Source organism: Bufo gargarizans, chromosome 9 (assembly GCF_014858855.1).
Source record: "Bufo gargarizans isolate SCDJY-AF-19 chromosome 9, ASM1485885v1, whole genome shotgun sequence".
NCBI lineage: Eukaryota > Metazoa > Chordata > Amphibia > Anura > Bufonidae > Bufo > Bufo gargarizans.
In genome coordinates, this window is record NC_058088.1 from 43,212,020 (window position 1) to 43,234,941 (window position 22,922).

At 43.3% G+C, this 22,922-nt stretch overlaps 2 protein-coding genes across 4 annotated transcripts; both read left to right on the forward strand.

Annotated features, from left to right (window-relative positions):
• The first annotated feature begins 3,554 nt into the window (after window positions 1-3,554).
• On the forward strand, window positions 3,555-8,208 carry LOC122946857. Of its 2 annotated transcripts, none has more exons than XM_044306719.1 (3): window positions 3,555-4,533; window positions 7,038-7,060; window positions 8,190-8,208. In XM_044306719.1, exons 1-2 carry the CDS (start codon window positions 3,811-3,813, stop codon window positions 7,044-7,046), a joined length of 732 nt encoding a protein of 243 aa, XP_044162654.1. In that variant the 5' UTR covers window positions 3,555-3,810; the 3' UTR covers window positions 7,047-7,060; window positions 8,190-8,208. The 2 variants fall into 2 exon arrangements, with proteins under 2 accessions (XP_044162654.1, XP_044162653.1); XM_044306718.1 differs by lacking the exon at window positions 8,190-8,208 and adding an exon at window positions 7,846-7,942.
• On the forward strand, window positions 8,196-12,847 carry LOC122946856. 2 transcript variants are annotated; one of them, XM_044306717.1, is made up of 3 exons: window positions 8,196-9,174; window positions 11,679-11,701; window positions 12,829-12,847. In XM_044306717.1, the coding sequence occupies exons 1-2, from the start codon at window positions 8,452-8,454 to the stop codon at window positions 11,685-11,687; spliced, it is 732 nt and encodes a 243-aa protein (XP_044162652.1). In that variant the 5' UTR covers window positions 8,196-8,451; the 3' UTR covers window positions 11,688-11,701; window positions 12,829-12,847. The 2 variants fall into 2 exon arrangements, with proteins under 2 accessions (XP_044162652.1, XP_044162651.1); XM_044306716.1 differs by lacking the exon at window positions 12,829-12,847 and adding an exon at window positions 12,485-12,581.
• The last annotated feature ends 10,075 nt before the right edge of the window (window positions 12,848-22,922 follow it).

Here is a 22,922-nt window from a genome sequence, read left to right on the forward strand (position 1 = left end):
AATCCTGTCGTCCTGGCCGAGCAGCCTAACATCTTCTGGCATCGCACGGCTGAGGGTTTTCCCCATCCTCAGCCGTGACAATATGGGAATGTGGGGATGACTTTAGATCAGAGATCGCAATAACGCCTGTATAAGCGTCATAGATGCCTGTTCAGGCTGTTTTACTCTCTGAAAAAAGTTTAGAGTGTACCAATACACCGTAGACGTTTCCATGCCATTTATCAGTGCAGGGTGCTCTGAACGGCATGGAAGAGCATTAATGCTGCCTCTGCCTGAAATAAGGGGCTTTGTTATTGGTTAGTTTGGGCGGTACAGTGTCCTACAGCAGCGAAAGCTGGCGGGAGCTCTAAGGAGGAGGGGCGTGCTCCCAGGATTGCTATAGTAAGGAGAGCCAGGCGCGCTTCACAAGGACCCTGGCAAATATGGCAGCAGTGGAACTGAAGACTACATCCCAGACATCAAGATAGACGTGCAGAACAAGGTGTCAGCAGTGTGTAATCTATCAATGTATGTGGTGCAGTGTGTGATGATCACACACACTGCACCACGTGCACCTCACACACACTGCACCACATGCCCCTCACGCACTGCACCACATGCCCCTCACGCACTGCACCACATGCCCCTCACGCACTGCACCACATCCCCCTCAGGCACTGCACCACATGCCCCCTCACGCACTGCACCACATGCCACCTCACGCACTGCACCACATGCCCCCTCACGCACTGCACCACATGCCCCCTCATGCACTGCACCACATGCCCCCTCACGCACTGCACCACATGCACCTTAAACACTGCACCTCACATGATCTGCACCACATGCCACTCACGCACTGCACTACATGCCCCCCTCATGCAGTGCACCACATGGCCCCTCATGCACTGCACCACACGGCCCCTCACGCACTGCACCACACGGCCCCTCACGCACTGCACCAAATGGCTCCTCATGCACTGCACCACATGGCCCCTCACGCACTGCACCACATGCCCCCTCACGCACTGCACCACATGCCCCCTCACGCACTGCATCACATGGCCCCTCACGCACTGCACCACATGCACCTCCCACACTGCACCTCACACGATCTGCATCACATGTCCCCTCACGCACTGCACCGCATGCCCCCTCAGGCACTGCACCACATGGCCCCTCACACACTGCACCACATATACCTAATGAAAGCTACATGTAAAGCTAGTGAGGAGCTTGTAACAGTGTGAGTGTACTCTGGAGGTACATGGGAGACCAGAAGTGTTACAGTATATTGCTACTCCTCTGTAGTTGATTACAAATCACTGACATGGGCAAGATTACGTTGTTTATTGCGGTCCCCAGTGCATGGACCGGGCCGCACATATGTGCATGAGCCCTAAAAGTCAGAATTTCTCAATATGGGAGCATCTGACCAGATAGAAAAGGGTACTGTTTGAAAGAGTGTGACGTGCCCTACAATGCTGTTTAGTTTAATAGTGTTAATTCTGCTGACATTTTTATAGGGATAACCATAATTTGTGGTTAAATAAATATTATGTTTTAGATGAATAAAATGTGTAAACATTTCAAATAATTGTCTTTTTTGTTGTTGTAAATTATCCAGTTTTAGTTTTTTTTTTCTAACTATATACTTTGGAAAACTGTAGTCGCGCACGTGTCTACAATGGCACACTATGGGGGAATTGATCATAAGGAGAATATTTGAGTGTCTGTGTTGGAGAACTTTATTCCACATTTATCATATGTCACAGGTTGTTTGATAAATGTGGCTTGTTCTTACACCCAACACTTCTGTCTAGTGACGCTCCCCCAGTTTTCCTATTCTTCCCTCCTCCTGGAGTGAGATTGCGACTTTTAAAAAAAGTCACCTAATCAGGGCCTATGTATGATGTAACAGACATACACTACTAGGGAGCAGCATCTACTGCTACAAGGGGACTCTCTGCATTGTACAATGCTTTAATCATGTGTCACAGAAAGAAAAATGTTGATGCTTCATTGCTTACCTACCTTACAATGTTCCTGATTGTTTGCACGATCCTTCCTAGTCCACAGTCAGTCCTTAATGAAGTGCTGGGGCCTATATGGGGAAGGTACAGTGGGGTCAAAATGACTAACTAGTGACAGATCAGCCAAAATCAAGTAAAAACAAAGCGGAAACAGACGAGCCAGGTCAAGCCAGGACAGACAGAAACACATGGAACCAGCAGACACAAATCAATAACCAAATTCCACCAAAGTCAATACCAGGAGAGATATTCTATAAATTAGGACAGCTCTAGGAATTATGATAACTCTATGCTCATACTATCCTATATACTGAATGTGATAAAAATATTGGTTTCCATATATTAACTTTCTTTCCCCCCCTCCCCTCCTTTTTATTCCCTACAGGTGAAATGATCACTATCAGACAGGTAGTATTATACTACTAGCAATATATTATGATGCCATTATAGCAATAGATTTATATAGTTATATATAGTTGTATATACCTATAGATGTTTCTACTACTTAAAACTATAGTACTTTGCTATAAGAATATACTATATACCACTTTCTCTTTAGAATATATTTCATAGGAGCCATTATGATTTTACATGTCCCTTATAACAGGCCGATACCTCTATAAGATTTACCATTGTCGGAACGCATGCGCTCGCTTCCCTATGCACTAACCACGAGTTGCCAGTTCCCTTCCTAGACTACATTGTACTTCTGCGCATGCGCCCGCTCATTACAACTCCGGTTACGATCCACTTGCTCTGCGCAGACGCGCGTCTTTCCACGTCATCACCTGAGCGCACGCCGCACCTCCCCTCGGCGTCCTCGCTGCCCCCTTATATTAAACAGCTTCACTGTGCTGCCGCACCATCCACCATTCTCCCTACTACACAGACTAAGGTATGTACAGCTATTGAGACCATTGCGATCTGCTACTATGCCTATTATACACTATACAGGTCCTGACCAACCATATCTACCATCACACTGATTCCTATTGGTCTATCTTAACATCCTTTAGCTCTGTCCTGATGACTGTCTTCCATAATCATGTTCCATAACCATACTCTGTTTTACTATGCTCTATTTTACTATACCTATGCAACTATTGTCTATTGTATAATAGTAATATGTGATACGATCCATGAAACATCTCTTTGGCCCCTAATTCTAATATTATATTGTTTGGATTCCACAGATATAACATCCATATCCCGCCAACTCTTATTGGAGATCCCTATCCAACCATCTTATTGTTTCATTTGATGCTACTTTTCCATCTACCCTCTCTCCCCTTTTTCCCTCCTTCCCCCCCCCCCTTTCTAGTCAATAAAGCCGACCGTTTTTTACAAGCTACATATCCATATTAGAACTACATGGTTGTTTTTGGTGCGTTATTTATATTCTCCTGTTTATTAGACATGTTCTCCCTAAATGCATGTTATACCATAATATCACATTGTCAACATGAGATATATGTAATAACTCCTTATTTAACTTTTGTATATATTAATGTAAATATTTACTTGTCTATATACTAGGCCGTGAACAAGGTCTAAGATTAGACCGAAACGTTGGCCAGTGGCTACTATTTTGGATGGATTTACAAAAAAACAAAAAAAAACAAAAAAGATATGAAATAGAAAAATAAAATAAGCAACTTATAAATTCATTAGAGTGCCGTGGTTTTTTGATATAAATTTGGACATACCCTTACCACAGAGCACCGCCTACTCTCCAATAGGAGTGCCGCTCAACCCCAACCTTCAACATTGACGACGTTTTGAGCTGAGCACCCTCCTGATGACTACCTTCGCGTATGATCTAACAGCAGCGGAGAAGATTGTCTCTGAAGTCACAGTATCTAGTGACTTCTTACACGTACCCCACAACGAATACCGTACACGTGACTGGGAGCGTGAGTCCAAAAAACAGATTTCTTCGGAGCTTCACTGCGCAACTCTCGCAGAATACTATAAACATAAGAGGATTCCCAGGGGACTACGAGTCCACCTGCGACCAACATTATTTCCGTCTAATACTGAATACTGTACTAAGTTTGAAAATATTATAAACAAATGTTCCCTTGACATAATTGTCCTCAGTATAGAGTATCTACAAAAAGCAATTCAAGACTCCAAAGAAAAACTTGCGGCTATCGAAAGTCAGCTTCTCTCAACAACCTCCACCTCCGAATGGTCCGAACTAAAGAAGAAGACAGACAAAATACTAGACGAACATCGCAAATACCTGGAGAATACCAAGCGCACCAAATTCATCCGTGATACAGAGGACTATCAACTCAACAAGGTTTACAGATGGCAATGGCAAGACTCAAGAACAGGATATGGATACACCCCATACACAGGTTACGCATCCTCCTCCTCAGGCAGCGAAAGATCTACAACATATCGCTCCCAGCGTTTTTTTCCCAGGCGCGGTTACCGACAACGACGAAGAAACACATACGCCGAGGACGAGGTACCCATGGACCCAAAACCACCAGGAATCCAGACCCGCTCACAGGTAGGAACCTTATAGTGAACATTTCCTCACGAACTCTTCCACCAGCTGAACTGAATGTGCTATCAAAGGGACTCTCATTCTGCCCATACGGCAATCTAAGACCCTTTCTTTTGGAACAGGAACTTAACAGATTTTACAGAACACTAAGGCTTAAAGCTCATTTCTCACAACAAAGCTTACTACCGCCTACAGTCACATCACCTACCCTCCTATCTATCAAAACATTGGGCCTGAGAAATAAAAGTAACTATATGCCCCCCAAAACATATCACGGTGTAGAAGCATTCATTGATCTCATAAACCGTGAAATTAAAATTAACACTAGTGCCCTTAAAAATGGAGATTTACATGTTCCATCCAATTTAAAAAGTGAGGAACACATGGCTTTGAACACACTACAGTCAGATAAAACAATTACCATCAAACCAGCTGACAAAGGAGGTGCGATAGTAATAATGGATACTTCATTCTACATTCAAGAAATACAAAAACAATTAGCCGATACCACCACCTATCAACAGGTTCAATACAACCCTACCTTTCAACTTACCAGGGACATTACCACTTTCCTAGACCATCATCTTCAACTCAATACCATTGATAAACCTACTTATACTTTTCTTCTCAATAACAACCCTATTCTTCCAGTATTCTACACTCTACCTAAAATCCATAAAAATCTTACACATCCACCAGGTAGGCCCATTGTTGCCTCCACTGACTCCTTACTTTCACCGCTATCAAAGTTTCTTGAAAAAATACTAACCCCACTCATCAAACAAACACGTTCCTTCCTATTAGATACCTCACAATTCCTAACCATCATCTCAAATTTACAGGATCTACCCCCAGATAGTCTGCTAGCAACACTAGATGTCAACAGCCTATATACTTCTATTTCACACGACAAAGGAATTAAAGCAGTCACAACATTACTAAACACCTCTGAACTTCTTCCATCAGCCCAGACCTTCTGTATACGTTTATTAGAATTTGTACTTCAACATAACTTTTTCATGTTTGGTGACAACTTTTACATTCAGAAGAAAGGGACCGCTATGGGCGCACACGTGGCGCCGCCCTACGCCAATGCCTTTATGGCTCAATTCGAAGAGGATTGGATTTATTCCAATGACATATTCCAGACACATGCACTAACATGGCACAGATATATCGACGATATATTCTGCATATGGAAAGGCGACCAGAACACCTTCACCACATTTCTGCTTTACATTAATAGTATTGACCCCGATCTACAATTCACAGCACATACTGACTCACAATCTATCAGCTTCTTAGATACAGTAGTCGTCAAGACTTCCACTGGTACACTAACCACTGATTTATATCGCAAACCTACCGACCGAAATACTCTCCTACACTACTCCAGTTGTCATCCCCACACCACTAAACAATCTCTACCCCGTTCCCAGTTTCAAAGAGTATCTAGAATTGTCAAGGACCCTATACTCCAGAAACAAAGATTACAAGAAATGTCCCAAAAATTTCAGGAAAGAGGGTATCCACTTAACCTACTCAAACATGAACAAACCCTTCCCATACGCTCGGATTCCCTTTCCCACACAACCTCATCATCCTCCCGTCTTCCATTGGTAGTGACATACCATCCCATCATGCCCAGAATCCAAACAATTATAAAAAAACACTGGTCAATCTTGCAACACTCATATCCAGATATTCCTGAATTCCAGTCTCCAGTTCGATTGTGCTACAAAAGACCCCAAAATCTAAGAGACAGACTAGTGAAGGCAGATATTGGCCCAATTAAACCCTCCATTAAACAAACTACACTGGCACCACCAAAAACAGGCACCTATCCATGTCTCAATTGCACCCAATGCAACAATGTCATCAGAGGCAATAGGATCATCCACCCCCACTCAGGCAAAATATATCATCCGAAAGGCTTTTTCACATGTTCATCTACATATGTTGTGTATTTGATCCGTTGCCCATGCGGCCTTGCATATGTGGGTGAAACTACCCAATGTGCACGGGACCGCATCTCCAAACACAAATCGGACATTCGTTGCCATAAAACCGAATTACCAGTACCACATCATTTCATCTCGGCAAACCACCAGATAAACCAATTAAAGTTTCAAATACTAGAACAAGTAGCATCGGCAAGACGTGGAGGAAACAGGACAGCACGTTTAAAACAACGTGAGGCTTACTGGATCTATGAACTCAATACCTTGTCACCCCGTGGATTAAATAGAGACTTTGATTTTTGCATTACTTGATTCCTTTTATTTCATGATGTCTCTAAATCCATGGATTGCTGTTTTCACTTCTATACTTTGTAATGTTCATCTTATTACTTTATTTTTTCTTCTCTATATTCTATAAATTAGGACAGCTCTAGGAATTATGATAACTCTATGCTCATACTATCCTATATACTGAATGTGATAAAAATATTGGTTTCCATATATTAACTTTCTTTCCCCCCCTCCCCTCCTTTTTATTCCCTACAGGTGAAATGATCACTATCAGACAGGTAGTATTATACTACTAGCAATATATTATGATGCCATTATAGCAATAGATTTATATAGTTATATATAGTTGTATATACCTATAGATGTTTCTACTACTTAAAACTATAGTACTTTGCTATAAGAATATACTATATACCACTTTCTCTTTAGAATATATTTCATAGGAGCCATTATGATTTTACATGTCCCTTATAACAGGCCGATACCTCTATAAGATTTACCATTGTCGGAACGCATGCGCTCGCTTCCCTATGCACTAACCACGAGTTGCCAGTTCCCTTCCTAGACTACATTGTACTTCTGCGCATGCGCCCGCTCATTACAACTCCGGTTACGATCCACTTGCTCTGCGCAGACGCGCGTCTTTCCACGTCATCACCTGAGCGCACGCCGCACCTCCCCTCGGCGTCCTCGCTGCCCCCTTATATTAAACAGCTTCACTGTGCTGCCGCACCATCCACCATTCTCCCTACTACACAGACTAAGGTATGTACAGCTATTGAGACCATTGCGATCTGCTACTATGCCTATTATACACTATACAGGTCCTGACCAACCATATCTACCATCACACTGATTCCTATTGGTCTATCTTAACATCCTTTAGCTCTGTCCTGATGACTGTCTTCCATAATCATGTTCCATAACCATACTCTGTTTTACTATGCTCTATTTTACTATACCTATGCAACTATTGTCTATTGTATAATAGTAATATGTGATACGATCCATGAAACATCTCTTTGGCCCCTAATTCTAATATTATATTGTTTGGATTCCACAGATATAACATCCATATCCCGCCAACTCTTATTGGAGATCCCTATCCAACCATCTTATTGTTTCATTTGATGCTACTTTTCCATCTACCCTCTCTCCCCTTTTTCCCTCCTTCCCCCCCCCCCCTTTCTAGTCAATAAAGCCGACCGTTTTTTACAAGCTACATATCCATATTAGAACTACATGGTTGTTTTTGGTGCGTTATTTATATTCTCCTGTTTATTAGACATGTTCTCCCTAAATGCATGTTATACCATAATATCACATTGTCAACATGAGATATATGTAATAACTCCTTATTTAACTTTTGTATATATTAATGTAAATATTTACTTGTCTATATACTAGGCCGTGAACAAGGTCTAAGATTAGACCGAAACGTTGGCCAGTGGCTACTATTTTGGATGGATTTACAAAAAAACAAAAAAAACCAAAAAAGATATGAAATAGAAAAATAAAATAAGCAACTTATAAATTCATTAGAGTGCCGTGGTTTTTTGATATAAATTTGGACATACCCTTACCACAGAGCACCGCCTACTCTCCAATAGGAGTGCCGCTCAACCCCAACCTTCAACATTGACGACGTTTTGAGCTGAGCACCCTCCTGATGACTACCTTCGCGTATGATCTAACAGCAGCGGAGAAGATTGTCTCTGAAGTCACAGTATCTAGTGACTTCTTACACGTACCCCACAACGAATACCGTACACGTGACTGGGAGCGTGAGTCCAAAAAACAGATTTCTTCGGAGCTTCACTGCGCAACTCTCGCAGAATACTATAAACATAAGAGGATTCCCAGGGGACTACGAGTCCACCTGCGACCAACATTATTTCCGTCTAATACTGAATACTGTACTAAGTTTGAAAATATTATAAACAAATGTTCCCTTGACATAATTGTCCTCAGTATAGAGTATCTACAAAAAGCAATTCAAGACTCCAAAGAAAAACTTGCGGCTATCGAAAGTCAGCTTCTCTCAACAACCTCCACCTCCGAATGGTCCGAACTAAAGAAGAAGACAGACAAAATACTAGACGAACATCGCAAATACCTGGAGAATACCAAGCGCACCAAATTCATCCGTGATACAGAGGACTATCAACTCAACAAGGTTTACAGATGGCAATGGCAAGACTCAAGAACAGGATATGGATACACCCCATACACAGGTTACGCATCCTCCTCCTCAGGCAGCGAAAGATCTACAACATATCGCTCCCAGCGTTTTTTTCCCAGGCGCGGTTACCGACAACGACGAAGAAACACATACGCCGAGGACGAGGTACCCATGGACCCAAAACCACCAGGAATCCAGACCCGCTCACAGGTAGGAACCTTATAGTGAACATTTCCTCACGAACTCTTCCACCAGCTGAACTGAATGTGCTATCAAAGGGACTCTCATTCTGCCCATACGGCAATCTAAGACCCTTTCTTTTGGAACAGGAACTTAACAGATTTTACAGAACACTAAGGCTTAAAGCTCATTTCTCACAACAAAGCTTACTACCGCCTACAGTCACATCACCTACCCTCCTATCTATCAAAACATTGGGCCTGAGAAATAAAAGTAACTATATGCCCCCCAAAACATATCACGGTGTAGAAGCATTCATTGATCTCATAAACCGTGAAATTAAAATTAACACTAGTGCCCTTAAAAATGGAGATTTACATGTTCCATCCAATTTAAAAAGTGAGGAACACATGGCTTTGAACACACTACAGTCAGATAAAACAATTACCATCAAACCAGCTGACAAAGGAGGTGCGATAGTAATAATGGATACTTCATTCTACATTCAAGAAATACAAAAACAATTAGCCGATACCACCACCTATCAACAGGTTCAATACAACCCTACCTTTCAACTTACCAGGGACATTACCACTTTCCTAGACCATCATCTTCAACTCAATACCATTGATAAACCTACTTATACTTTTCTTCTCAATAACAACCCTATTCTTCCAGTATTCTACACTCTACCTAAAATCCATAAAAATCTTACACATCCACCAGGTAGGCCCATTGTTGCCTCCACTGACTCCTTACTTTCACCGCTATCAAAGTTTCTTGAAAAAATACTAACCCCACTCATCAAACAAACACGTTCCTTCCTATTAGATACCTCACAATTCCTAACCATCATCTCAAATTTACAGGATCTACCCCCAGATAGTCTGCTAGCAACACTAGATGTCAACAGCCTATATACTTCTATTTCACACGACAAAGGAATTAAAGCAGTCACAACATTACTAAACACCTCTGAACTTCTTCCATCAGCCCAGACCTTCTGTATACGTTTATTAGAATTTGTACTTCAACATAACTTTTTCATGTTTGGTGACAACTTTTACATTCAGAAGAAAGGGACCGCTATGGGCGCACACGTGGCGCCGCCCTACGCCAATGCCTTTATGGCTCAATTCGAAGAGGATTGGATTTATTCCAATGACATATTCCAGACACATGCACTAACATGGCACAGATATATCGACGATATATTCTGCATATGGAAAGGCGACCAGAACACCTTCACCACATTTCTGCTTTACATTAATAGTATTGACCCCGATCTACAATTCACAGCACATACTGACTCACAATCTATCAGCTTCTTAGATACAGTAGTCGTCAAGACTTCCACTGGTACACTAACCACTGATTTATATCGCAAACCTACCGACCGAAATACTCTCCTACACTACTCCAGTTGTCATCCCCACACCACTAAACAATCTCTACCCCGTTCCCAGTTTCAAAGAGTATCTAGAATTGTCAAGGACCCTATACTCCAGAAACAAAGATTACAAGAAATGTCCCAAAAATTTCAGGAAAGAGGGTATCCACTTAACCTACTCAAACATGAACAAACCCTTCCCATACGCTCGGATTCCCTTTCCCACACAACCTCATCATCCTCCCGTCTTCCATTGGTAGTGACATACCATCCCATCATGCCCAGAATCCAAACAATTATAAAAAAACACTGGTCAATCTTGCAACACTCATATCCAGATATTCCTGAATTCCAGTCTCCAGTTCGATTGTGCTACAAAAGACCCCAAAATCTAAGAGACAGACTAGTGAAGGCAGATATTGGCCCAATTAAACCCTCCATTAAACAAACTACACTGGCACCACCAAAAACAGGCACCTATCCATGTCTCAATTGCACCCAATGCAACAATGTCATCAGAGGCAATAGGATCATCCACCCCCACTCAGGCAAAATATATCATCCGAAAGGCTTTTTCACATGTTCATCTACATATGTTGTGTATTTGATCCGTTGCCCATGCGGCCTTGCATATGTGGGTGAAACTACCCAATGTGCACGGGACCGCATCTCCAAACACAAATCGGACATTCGTTGCCATAAAACCGAATTACCAGTACCACATCATTTCATCTCGGCAAACCACCAGATAAACCAATTAAAGTTTCAAATACTAGAACAAGTAGCATCGGCAAGACGTGGAGGAAACAGGACAGCACGTTTAAAACAACGTGAGGCTTACTGGATCTATGAACTCAATACCTTGTCACCCCGTGGATTAAATAGAGACTTTGATTTTTGCATTACTTGATTCCTTTTATTTCATGATGTCTCTAAATCCATGGATTGCTGTTTTCACTTCTATACTTTGTAATGTTCATCTTATTACTTTATTTTTTCTTCTCTATATTCTATAAATTAGGACAGCTCTAGGAATTATGATAACTCTATGCTCATACTATCCTATATACTGAATGTGATAAAAATATTGGTTTCCATATATTAACTTTCTTTCCCCCCCTCCCCTCCTTTTTATTCCCTACAGGTGAAATGATCACTATCAGACAGGTAGTATTATACTACTAGCAATATATTATGATGCCATTATAGCAATAGATTTATATAGTTATATATAGTTGTATATACCTATAGATGTTTCTACTACTTAAAACTATAGTACTTTGCTATAAGAATATACTATACCACTTTCTCTTTAGAATATATTTCATAGGAGCCATTATGATTTTACATGTCCCTTATAACAGGCCGATACCTCTATAAGATTTACCATTGTCGGAACGCATGCGCTCGCTTCCCTATGCACTAACCACGAGTTGCCAGTTCCCTTCCTAGACTACATTGTACTTCTGCGCATGCGCCCGCTCATTACAACTCCGGTTACGATCCACTTGCTCTGCGCAGACGCGCGTCTTTCCACGTCATCACCTGAGCGCACGCCGCACCTCCCCTCGGCGTCCTCGCTGCCCCCTTATATTAAACAGCTTCACTGTGCTGCCGCACCATCCACCATTCTCCCTACTACACAGACTAAGGTATGTACAGCTATTGAGACCATTGCGATCTGCTACTATGCCTATTATACACTATACAGGTCCTGACCAACCATATCTACCATCACACTGATTCCTATTGGTCTATCTTAACATCCTTTAGCTCTGTCCTGATGACTGTCTTCCATAATCATGTTCCATAACCATACTCTGTTTTACTATGCTCTATTTTACTATACCTATGCAACTATTGTCTATTGTATAATAGTAATATGTGATACGATCCATGAAACATCTCTTTGGCCCCTAATTCTAATATTATATTGTTTGGATTCCACAGATATAACATCCATATCCCGCCAACTCTTATTGGAGATCCCTATCCAACCATCTTATTGTTTCATTTGATGCTACTTTTCCATCTACCCTCTCTCCCCTTTTTCCCTCCTTCCCCCCCCCCCCTTTCTAGTCAATAAAGCCGACCGTTTTTTACAAGCTACATATCCATATTAGAACTACATGGTTGTTTTTGGTGCGTTATTTATATTCTCCTGTTTATTAGCCATGTTCTCCCTAAATGCATGTTATACCATAATATCACATTGTCAACATGAGATATATGTAATAACTCCTTATTTAACTTTTGTATATATTAATGTAAATATTTACTTGTCTATATACTAGGCCGTGAACAAGGTCTAAGATTAGACCGAAACGTTGGCCAGTGGCTACTATTTTGGATGGATTTACAAAAAAACAAAAAAGATATGAAATAGAAAAATAAAATAAGCAACTTATAAATTCATTAGAGTGCCGTGGTTTTTTGATATAAATTTGGACATACCCTTACCACAGAGCACCGCCTACTCTCCAATAGGAGTGCCGCTCAACCCCAACCTTCAACAATACCAGGAGAGACACACACAACATTTCTACTCCACAGTGTGCCAGGCAGGGTCACAGCATCCATTTGCACAGGCTGTGTGTGTCACTGACTGGACTGCATCACATTCAAAAATTCTCACACAATCTATCTGTGCAAAAGAAAACTGACACTGTACTGACTGTGCACTCTTTATTTACTGCATAACCAGCCAAAATTGGCTTTTTTTCCCTTTAATTTGAGCAAAAACTGCATTTTATACAGCAGATAATCATCACATGCCATTTTGGTGTGTACTTGAGAAAACTTACATTTCAATATTGCATTTTTATGTGTATATTTAAAATAAAAACGTACACTGGAATATTGCTTGTAGTACGGGAAATGGGTTTCTTGCATCATATTTGGGGTTTAGTAGGAAACAGTAGAACAGAGCAAGAAGCCGCAATGACATCACTGCAACCTCCTGCTCTGGGTCTCGCGTGATGACGTCATCAAGTGAGACCCGGAGAAGGAGTGGTGATGTCATTGGGACCACATGCATCGGGACGCAACAACACAAGCTACAGATAAAACTGTGGTCTGCGATGCAGATGGTGGGGGGACGGAAGGGAGGCGTTTTTTTTAAAATACTAAATCTCCACACTGCTGGAGGCACCAGGGATGGGGGGAAGGAGATCATTATATACATACTGGCATTACGGTGGAACATTTTATATATATATATATATATATATATACATATATTTTTATTGGCACTATGGGGGGAAGCATTATATATTGGAACTAGTGGGGGGGGGGCACTACAGGGGGATATTAGAGCCACTGGAAACATTATGGTTATATTATTACTACTAGAGTACTGTAGGGGCGACATAATATGGAGGGCATTGCTACTAATGGGGGAGTATTATCACTATTAGGGGCACCATTACTAATGAGGGCAGTCTGGGTGTATAGTATAGTGTTTGTGGACATGGGGGAGCACAATAGACACAGTATTGGGGGTAGCTTCAAGAGGTTCTCCGGGTTTTTTCATATTGATGACCAGTCCTTAGGATTGGATTAGATCGGCGGGGGTCTGACACCCGACACTCCCGCCGATCAGCTGTTTGAGGAGACGGCGTGCGCTGTGCACACGTGATGTCTCCCTTGTCTCTTCATGCTCTGCTGCTGTAGGTCTATGGGACAGCAGCAGTGAACAGCACACGCCGTATCCTGAAACAGCTGATTGGTGGGGGTGTCGGACATTGGACTGTGTTTTTATCACATTATTACGTGGGCCCCACTTTTTTATTTTGCCCAGGGCCACATTTTGTCTAAAAGCGGTGTCATGCTGTTCTGCACCTCGTTTGGCATGGCACACGTGTTCAATCTGGTTGTCAAGCAGTTCCTGAAGTCTTCCACCCATCTGCAAGACATCCTAAAAATGGCCAGGAAACTTTGCATGCACTTCAGCCACTCGTACACCGCAAAGCACACCCATCTTGAGCTGCAGCGGCAGAACGACATCCCCCAACATAGGCTGATATGCAATGTTTCCACCCATTGGAATTCCACCCTCCATATGTTGGACCGACTATATGAACAGAGAAAGGCCATAAACGATTTCTTGATGATCCAAGCGAACAGGAGTACTCCTCTGTGTAACTTCGATGTCAGCTAGTGGCAGCTTATGCGCGACACCTGTTGTTTGCTCAGGCCCTTTGAGGAGGCCATGTTATTTTTCAGTTGCCAGGACTATGGGATGAACGTCATTCCACTGCTTCATGTCCTGGAACAGATGCTGGTAAATCTGGCTGGTCATGGGACTGGAGACGTGGCGCCTAGATCTCACAGCCACATGAGCCCTGTGGGGGCTGAACTGGAGAAGGAGGTGGACACTTGAGCACAAGCAATGTGTAGCGAAATGGGTGGTTTCTACACAGGTGACAAGATGGGAGCCTTTTTTACACCTGCTGAGAGGGAGGACAAGCTTAACTACTATAAAGACATCCTATGATCCTATCTGCTCCATCGTCCATCCTCTTGAAGGTATGACCGGGGGGGAGGGGGGGGGCCCTCTGAGCTCACGTTCCTCTGCCATGGCTGCTGTGGCAGGAAGGGGGTGAGGGGGTAGGAGGAGTTCCAGCTCCATCAGTAGCTACTTGAGTCTAGAGTCGCTGATGAGCAGCTTTCTTCACCCGCCTAGTGAAGAAACTACTCACCAGCAGCAGCATCTAGACCTGGAGCAGGACCTGAACCAGCAGGTGGTGGCATACATGGACAGTACCCTGCCACCCCACATTGAATATCCGCAAGACCACTGGGCAGCCAAACTGGATTTGTTGCCGCAACTAGCAAAGTTTGCCCTGGAAAAGCTGTCCTGCCTGGCCAGTAGTGTGGCATCAGAGCGGGTGTTTAGTGCGGTGGGTGCCATAGTTACCCCAAGAAGAACTGTTCACTCAAAATGTGGAGAGACTTACCTTTGTCAAGATGAATCAGGCATGGATCAGCTAGAATTTCCACCTACTAATGCCTGATTCATCAGACTAAATCATCCATGGTGCCACACCAATACTTTGACAAAAGAGACCGGTTCCTTCTAGCTACCTGCCTCAGCTACTATTCTGATGCTTCCACCCGCCTGATGCCACAAATCTGATGCCAAATGCTCCTTCTTTCACCCACCATCATCAGCTGGTAATCGTATTGCCCTTACCTCCGTACTCTGTCACCTTACCACTCCCTGGTATTGCCACCTCCCCACTCTGTCACTGGGTAACTCTGTAGTCTCCTGATGCTGCTGTCAACTCCACACTACGGTATGTCACCTTGCTACTCTGTGGTCTCCTGATGCTGCTGCCACCTCCACACTATGTCACCTTGCCACTCTGTGTTTTTTTTTATGCTGCTGCCACCTCCCCACTATGTCACTGGGTCACTCTGTGGTCTCCTGATTCTGCTGTCACCTCCACACTATGTCACTTTGCCACTCTGTGGTCTCCTGATGCTGCTGCCACCTCCACACTGTCATTGTGCCACTCTGTGGCCTCCTGATGCTGCCACCACCTCCGCACTGTCATTGGGCCACTCTGTGGGCTCCTCAAGCTGCTTCCACCTCACCACTATGTCATAGGGCTACTCTGGGGATTTCTCATGCTGTTTCCACCCTCCCCACTTTATGACTGAGCCACTATTTTGCCTTTCAGCCTGGCTGACATCATCATTTATTTGACCCTTTTTCTGATCTGTCAGAAGGAAGGAAAAATGAGACGCACAATGGATCCTGTCTGTGTAGCAGCTGTAAGGTCTGTATGGTCCCATCATAATTGGCTTATGATTTGGTGGCCAAAATCAGGAGTGGGTACAAAACACAGAAGACATGCAAAAATTCCATTCAAGTGTCATCTCAGTTTTGGATCCACTCCTGTTTTTTTTGGCATTAGCAATACTGATGGATTACTGACCAAATGCTTACCGAGTGAAGGTGGATGCTCAACAGACAGGATCCGTTTTTTTGGGGTTAATGTTCTGACGGATCAGAGGATGGGCAAAATAATCAGTGACGTCAACACAAACTTACCGCTGACACCCTCTCCTCTCTGTCGAGGGGCCCTACTTGTATAAACGTTTAATAGAACAGGTTCTGTAGACATCTATGTGGAATCAACTGACGACGGTATAAAAGGAGTGTGCTTCTTCTTGACGCTAACATCTACCAGTAAGGCTGAATTCATACTTGAGTATTTTGGTCAGTTTTTGACTGCCCAAATAAGTTAAGTGTGCAGTGATTCTAAGAGCGACGCCTGTCATCTGCATGTCATACAGACTCACAGTATTATTTCACTACCACAGCAGACTCCCTATGCGTGTTACTGCAAGGCACAGTGTTCTACACTACTTTAAAGGCTCTCTGCAGCCAGGAAATAGCATTTTTTTTTTTTACGTGATTCGCCGCAAATAAATTCGTATCGAATTTTTGAAAAATTCACTCATCTATAGTCACGAGGTTTGATTTTTTTTTAAATATATTCTGTGACTAGATCATCCCAGCCATGTATGAGAGTACTTTCTGCAATAGGTAAAAGATATATATACTAGACATTAAGCCCGTTACAATAACGGGCGCTAGAACAGTAATGCATAAACATTAGTAGGAACAGTCTATATTAAATGTCAAGGGAACTTGACCACACTGACTGGTGGCTGAGACTGGTGGCTGTGGCTGAGACTGCTGGCACTGACTGGTGGCTGTGGCTGAGACTGCTGGCACTGACTGGTGGCTGTGGCCAAGACTGGTGTCACGGACGGTGTACAGGAAACAAGACAAAGCAACATGCATATATGACTCACTGGATCCAAAGCTAAGGAACCAAAAGGGAGACCCCTGCACAAGACCTGAGACTTTCCCTGGCTGCTCAGCCTATGCAAAGATCCCAGAGGTGGATGGTTGCATATCCACTTACCTCGACTATATAACCCCTGAACACCCTACAATAGTGAGGGGACACGACAACCGGCTCCCTACACCAGACACGGAGGGAGTCAGGGTCACCTGGGATCCAGCAAACAGAAAATAACAGATAAATGTTCAGCACTTAACTTTGTAGCAGACTGGAAAACAAGATCAGCATGCACACACACTCCAGGAAGTAGTATAAGCCGCCCAGTAATGCATTATGGGGAGGAATTTAAAGAGAAGCAATCAGTCCAACTACATGACAGCTGAGAGAGGCTAACGAGATGAGGAACTGAACATCACAACAAAGAAACTCAAGGAGGAGGTTCTGAAAGGCTTCTGTCAGAGCTTCTCAGCTGTCAGGTTGTGACAACTGGTGGCTGTAGCTGAGATTGCTGACTGTGACTTCTGGCACTGAGTGCTGGCTGTGACTGAGACTGCTGACTGCGGCTAGTGGCGGAGACTGCTGGCTGTGGCTGAGACTGCTTGCCTTGATCACTTGGTATTACACTTTTAGTGATGTAAGGTGATAAAAAATTGCTTTTTTGGTAAATTTTTTACGCCATTCACCAGACGGGTTAGATCACATACTATTTTTATGGAACAGGTTGTTACGGACACAGTGATGCCTAAATATATGCATGTTTTTGTGTTTCCATTTTCTGAAAGCCATATTTTTTTTATTTTTTGGGCGATTGTCTTAGGTAGGGTCTCATTTTTTGCGGTATGAGATGACGGTTTGAATGGTACCATTATGGGGCACATATTACTTTTTTATTGCTTGGTATTACATTTTTTGTGATGTAAGGTGATAAAAAATAATTTTTTGGGCACTTTTTTTTATGGTGTTCACTAGATGGGTTGGTGTCATGGTCTTACCTTCTTGCTGTTCTCCTTCGTTTGACATGTGCTGGCGGCCATCTTGGTTTCTGGGTTTCTTGTAGCCTCCCACCCTGCGGCTTCTCCTTCCCACTGGGAGGAGCTGGATGCCTAGCTCATATATATAGGAGGTCTGTGGCTTCAGTTCCTTGCTTGGTCCTCCTGTGTTCACATGCTTCTAAGACTGCTGCTGCTTCTGGTTCCTGATCCTGGCCTCGTCTGACTACCCCGCTGGTTCCTGATCCTGGCTTCGTCTGACTACCCTTCTGGTTCCTGACCTCTGGCTACGCAAGACCCTGCTTCGGTTTAGCCATCCGTTTGGACTTTTGCTTACAGCTTGATTTTCAATAAAGCCTTCTTATTCCCACTTATCTCTTGTTGTACGTCTGGTTCATGGTTCCATGACAGTTGGATCACATGCTATTTTTATTGAGCAGGTCGTCACGGACATGACGATACCTAATATGTGTATTTTTAAAACTTTATTTTATTCAATAAAAACATGTTTGAAAAAAATCGTTTTTGTATCTCCATTTTCTGAAAAACATTTTTTATTTTTTGGACGATTGGCTTATGTAGGGGCGAATTTTTTGTGGGATGAGGTCACAGTTTAATTGGTGCTAATTTTAGATACATTTGACTTTTTTGATCACTTTTTATACCTTTTTTTGGGGAAGTGTGGTGGGCAAAATTGCAATTCCATCAATTTTTTTATGGTGTTCACCATGTGGTAAAAATAACATGATCCTTTTATAGATCAGGTACTTACAGATGCGGCGATACCAAACATGTTTAGTGTTTTTTTTTTCACTTTTTTTCACCCAGACCCACTTGTTTCTTGAAAATCCAGTGGGTCTGATGGCTTACAATACACTGCAGTACACTATAAAGTGTACTGCAGTGTATTGAACTTCCACTAAACCTGATCAGGCTCCTGCCTTTAGCAGGAGCCTGATCAGGCTTAGATATAACACAACAAGCCGGATGCCTGTGAAGGCGCCCGGTTGCCATGGTAACCATTGGGACGCTGCCACAGAGTAGCAGCCAGATGGGGGAGGGAGCTCCCTCCCTCAGTTTACCCTTCAAGCATGGTTAGCCCCTCCATACAGCGGTACCTAAGGACCAGCACCGATGTCGGCCATTTCAAGCAGAGTGTTAGCTGTACATTACAGCTAACACTCTTCCCCGCTGCCACTGTGCCATCCTGAAAGTGGGGGCGAGGGGGCTGCACGCTCTGCATCTTGGCATCTTAAGAGGGGGGGAAGGGGGGCGTAGGTATTGTGTGTAGGAGGAGGGCATTAACCCTTCAAGCATCGGGCCGCTGCCAAGGCAGAGCAGCGGCCCGATGGTTAGCCCCTCCATACAGCGGTCCCTAAGGACCACGGCATAGAGGGGGTTAAATGGCCAACATCGGTGCCAGCACCAATGTCGGCAGCTTCAACCATCCTGAAAGGGAAGGGGAAGGGGGTGCTGCGCGCTCTGCATCTCCTGAGCCGAGAGAGGAGCGGACGGTGACAGGGGAACTGTGGCAGGAGCACACAGCGGCGGAGGAGCTGTGGCCTTGGAGGTATCTATGGGCAGTCAGGCTGCAGGAAAACTTGTGTGTAGCGCTGTGTCCATGTGTAGCGGTGTGTCCTGATTAACCACTTCAGCCCCGCTAGCTAAAACCCCCTTCATGACCAGGCCACTTTTTACACTTCTGCACTACACTACTTTCACAGTTTATCGCTCGGTCATGCAACTTACCACCCAAATGAATTTTACCTCTTTTCTTCTCACTAATAGAGATTTCATTTGGTGGTATTTCATTGCTGCTGACATTTTTACTTTTTTTGTTATTAAACGAAATTTAACGATTTTTTTGCAAAAAAATGAAATTTTTCATTTTCAGCTGGCTGCTACGCTTGTTTGTAAAATTTTGCAAAAAAAACGACATCCATATATAAATTTTTCGCTAAATTTATAGTTCTACATGTCTTTGATAAAAAAAAAAATGTTTGGCCAAAAAAAAAAATGGTTTGGGTAGAAGTTATAGCGTTTACAAATATCTTGGCAAAAGACAACTTTTCCCATTTTTTTATACAAAGTTGGCATTTGACCAAGATATTTTTCTCACCCAGCATGGGTATATGTAAAATGACACCCCAAAACACATTCCCCAACTTCTCCTGAGTACGGCGATACCAGATGTGTGACACTTTTTTGCTGCCAAGGTGGGCAAAGGGGCACATATTCCAAAGTGCACCTTTCGGATTTCGCAGGCCATTTTTTACACATTTTGATTGCAAAGTACTTATCACACATATGGGCCCCTAAATTGCCAGGGCAGTATAACTACGCCACAAGTTACCCCATTTTGGAAAGTAGACACCCCAAGGTATTCTCTGAGGGGCACGGTGAGTTCCTAGAATTTTTTATTTTTTGTCACAAGTTAGCAGAAAATGATGATTTTTTAATTTTTTTATTTTTTTATTTTTTCCTTACAAAGTCTCATATTCCACTAACTTGCGACAAAAAATAAAAAAATCTAGGAACTCGCCATGCCCCTCACGGAATACCTTGGGGTGTCTTCTTTCCAAAATGGGGTCACTTGTGGCGTAGTTATACTGCCCTGGCAATTTAGGGGCCCAAATGTGTGAGAAGTAGTTTGCAATCAAAATCTGTAAAAAATGACCGGTGAAATCCGAAAGGTGCTCTTTGGAATGTGGGCCCCTTAGCCCACCAAGGCTGCAAAAAAGTGTGACACATCTGGTATCACCGTACTCAGGAGAAGTTGGGGAATGTGTTTTGGGGTGTCATTTTACATACTGTATACCCATGCTGGGTGAGATAAATATCTTGGCAAAAGACAACTTTTCACATTTTTTTATACAAAGTTGGCATTTGACCAAGATATTTCTCTCACCCAGCGTGGGTATATGTAAAATGACACCCCAAAACACATTCCCCAACTTCTCCTGAGTACGGCGATACCACATGTGTGACACTTTTTTGCAGCCTAGATGCGCAAAGCGGCCCAAATTCCTTTTAGGAGGGCATTTTTAGACATTTGGATCCCAGACTTCTTCTCACGCTTTAGGGCCCCTAAAAAGCCAGGGCAGTATAAATACCCCACATGTGACCCCACTTTGGAAAGAAAACACCCCAAGGTATTCAATGAGGGGCCTGGCGAGTTTATAGAATTTTTTTTTTTTGGCATAAGTTAGCGGAAATTGATTTTTTCTTTTTTTTTTCTCACAAAGTCTCACTTTCCGCTAACTTAGGACAAAAATTTAAATCTTTCATGGACTCAATATGCCCCTCAGAAAATACCTTGGGGTGTCTTCTTTCCAAAATGGGGTCAGTTGTGGGGTGTTTGTACTGCCCTGGCATTTGAGGGTCTCCGTAATCATTACATGTATGGCCAGCATTAGGAGTTTCTGCTATTCTCCTTATATTGAGCATACAGGTAATGAGATTTTTTTTTCCGTTCAGCCTCTGGGCTGAAAGAAAAAAATGAACGGCACAGATACGACATGCGTGTAATCTGACAGCAGCGCAATGTTTCTGTCAGAATGCACATCAGTGCTGCAGCTGGTCGATCGGTTGGTCCACCTGGAAGGTAAAAAAAAAAAAAAAAAAGAAAAAACCAGGCCGCAACGCAATAATTTTATTAACTTTGCCATTTTTTTATATTTTTTTTTACCTTTATAGAACAAACCTCTCCTTCCCCATGGGTCAATGTGCAAAGCGCAAATCGCCCAAAGATGTGGCGAAGTGCGTTATGCACTTTGTCCCAGGTGAAAGGAGAGGTTTGCAGCAGCTGTATGTGAATGGGCCCTAATAGCCCTGTGTGCCTGTCCTGGTGAGATGATCCCTATGCTAATAGTGTACCTGTGAGTGGTACTTCTGGAAACACTCTCCAAAGCATAGGACAGGGTGGTCAGGACAGTCAGGACAGAAATAGCGGGTATCACGCCTTATTCCACTCCTGCTACAGACACAACATCTTTTTCGGGGTGACGGTTGGGTTGAGGTACCAGGAACGACATTGGGGAAATGTCACTCGTGTAGACGGCTAACTACACTGGTGGATGGGGCCACGGAACCTCCTGGGTACAGGAGGTTCTCGATGATCTCTTCCTGAAATTTGAGGAAGGATCCAGTTCTCCCAGCCTTACTGTAGAGAACAAAACTATCATACAGAGCCAATTGAATTAAATATACAGACACCTTCTTATACCAGCGTCTGGTTCTGCGGGAAACTAAATACGGAGACAACATCTGGTCATTGAAGTCCACCCCTCCCATGTGAAGGTTATAGTCGTGGACTGAGAGGGGCTTTTCAATGACACGGGTTGCTCGCTCAATTTGTATTGTCGTGTCTGCGTGAATGGAGGAGAGCATGTAAACGTCACGCTTGTCTCTCCATTTCACCGCGAGCAGTTCTTCGTTACACAGTGCGGCCCTCTGCCCCCTTGCAAGACGGGTGCTAACGAGCCATTGGGGGAAGCCCGCGCGACTAGTTCGCGCGGTACCACAGGCGCCAATCCGTTCTAGAAACAAATGCCTAAAGAGGGCCACACTTGTCCAAAA

Excerpts from the sequence above, each read along its gene's own strand:
- LOC122946857 (XM_044306719.1), top strand. The coding sequence starts at position 3,811 with ATGACTACCTTCGCGTATGATCTAACAGCAGCGGAGAAGATTGTCTCT.
- LOC122946856 (XM_044306717.1), top strand. The coding sequence starts at position 8,452 with ATGACTACCTTCGCGTATGATCTAACAGCAGCGGAGAAGATTGTCTCT.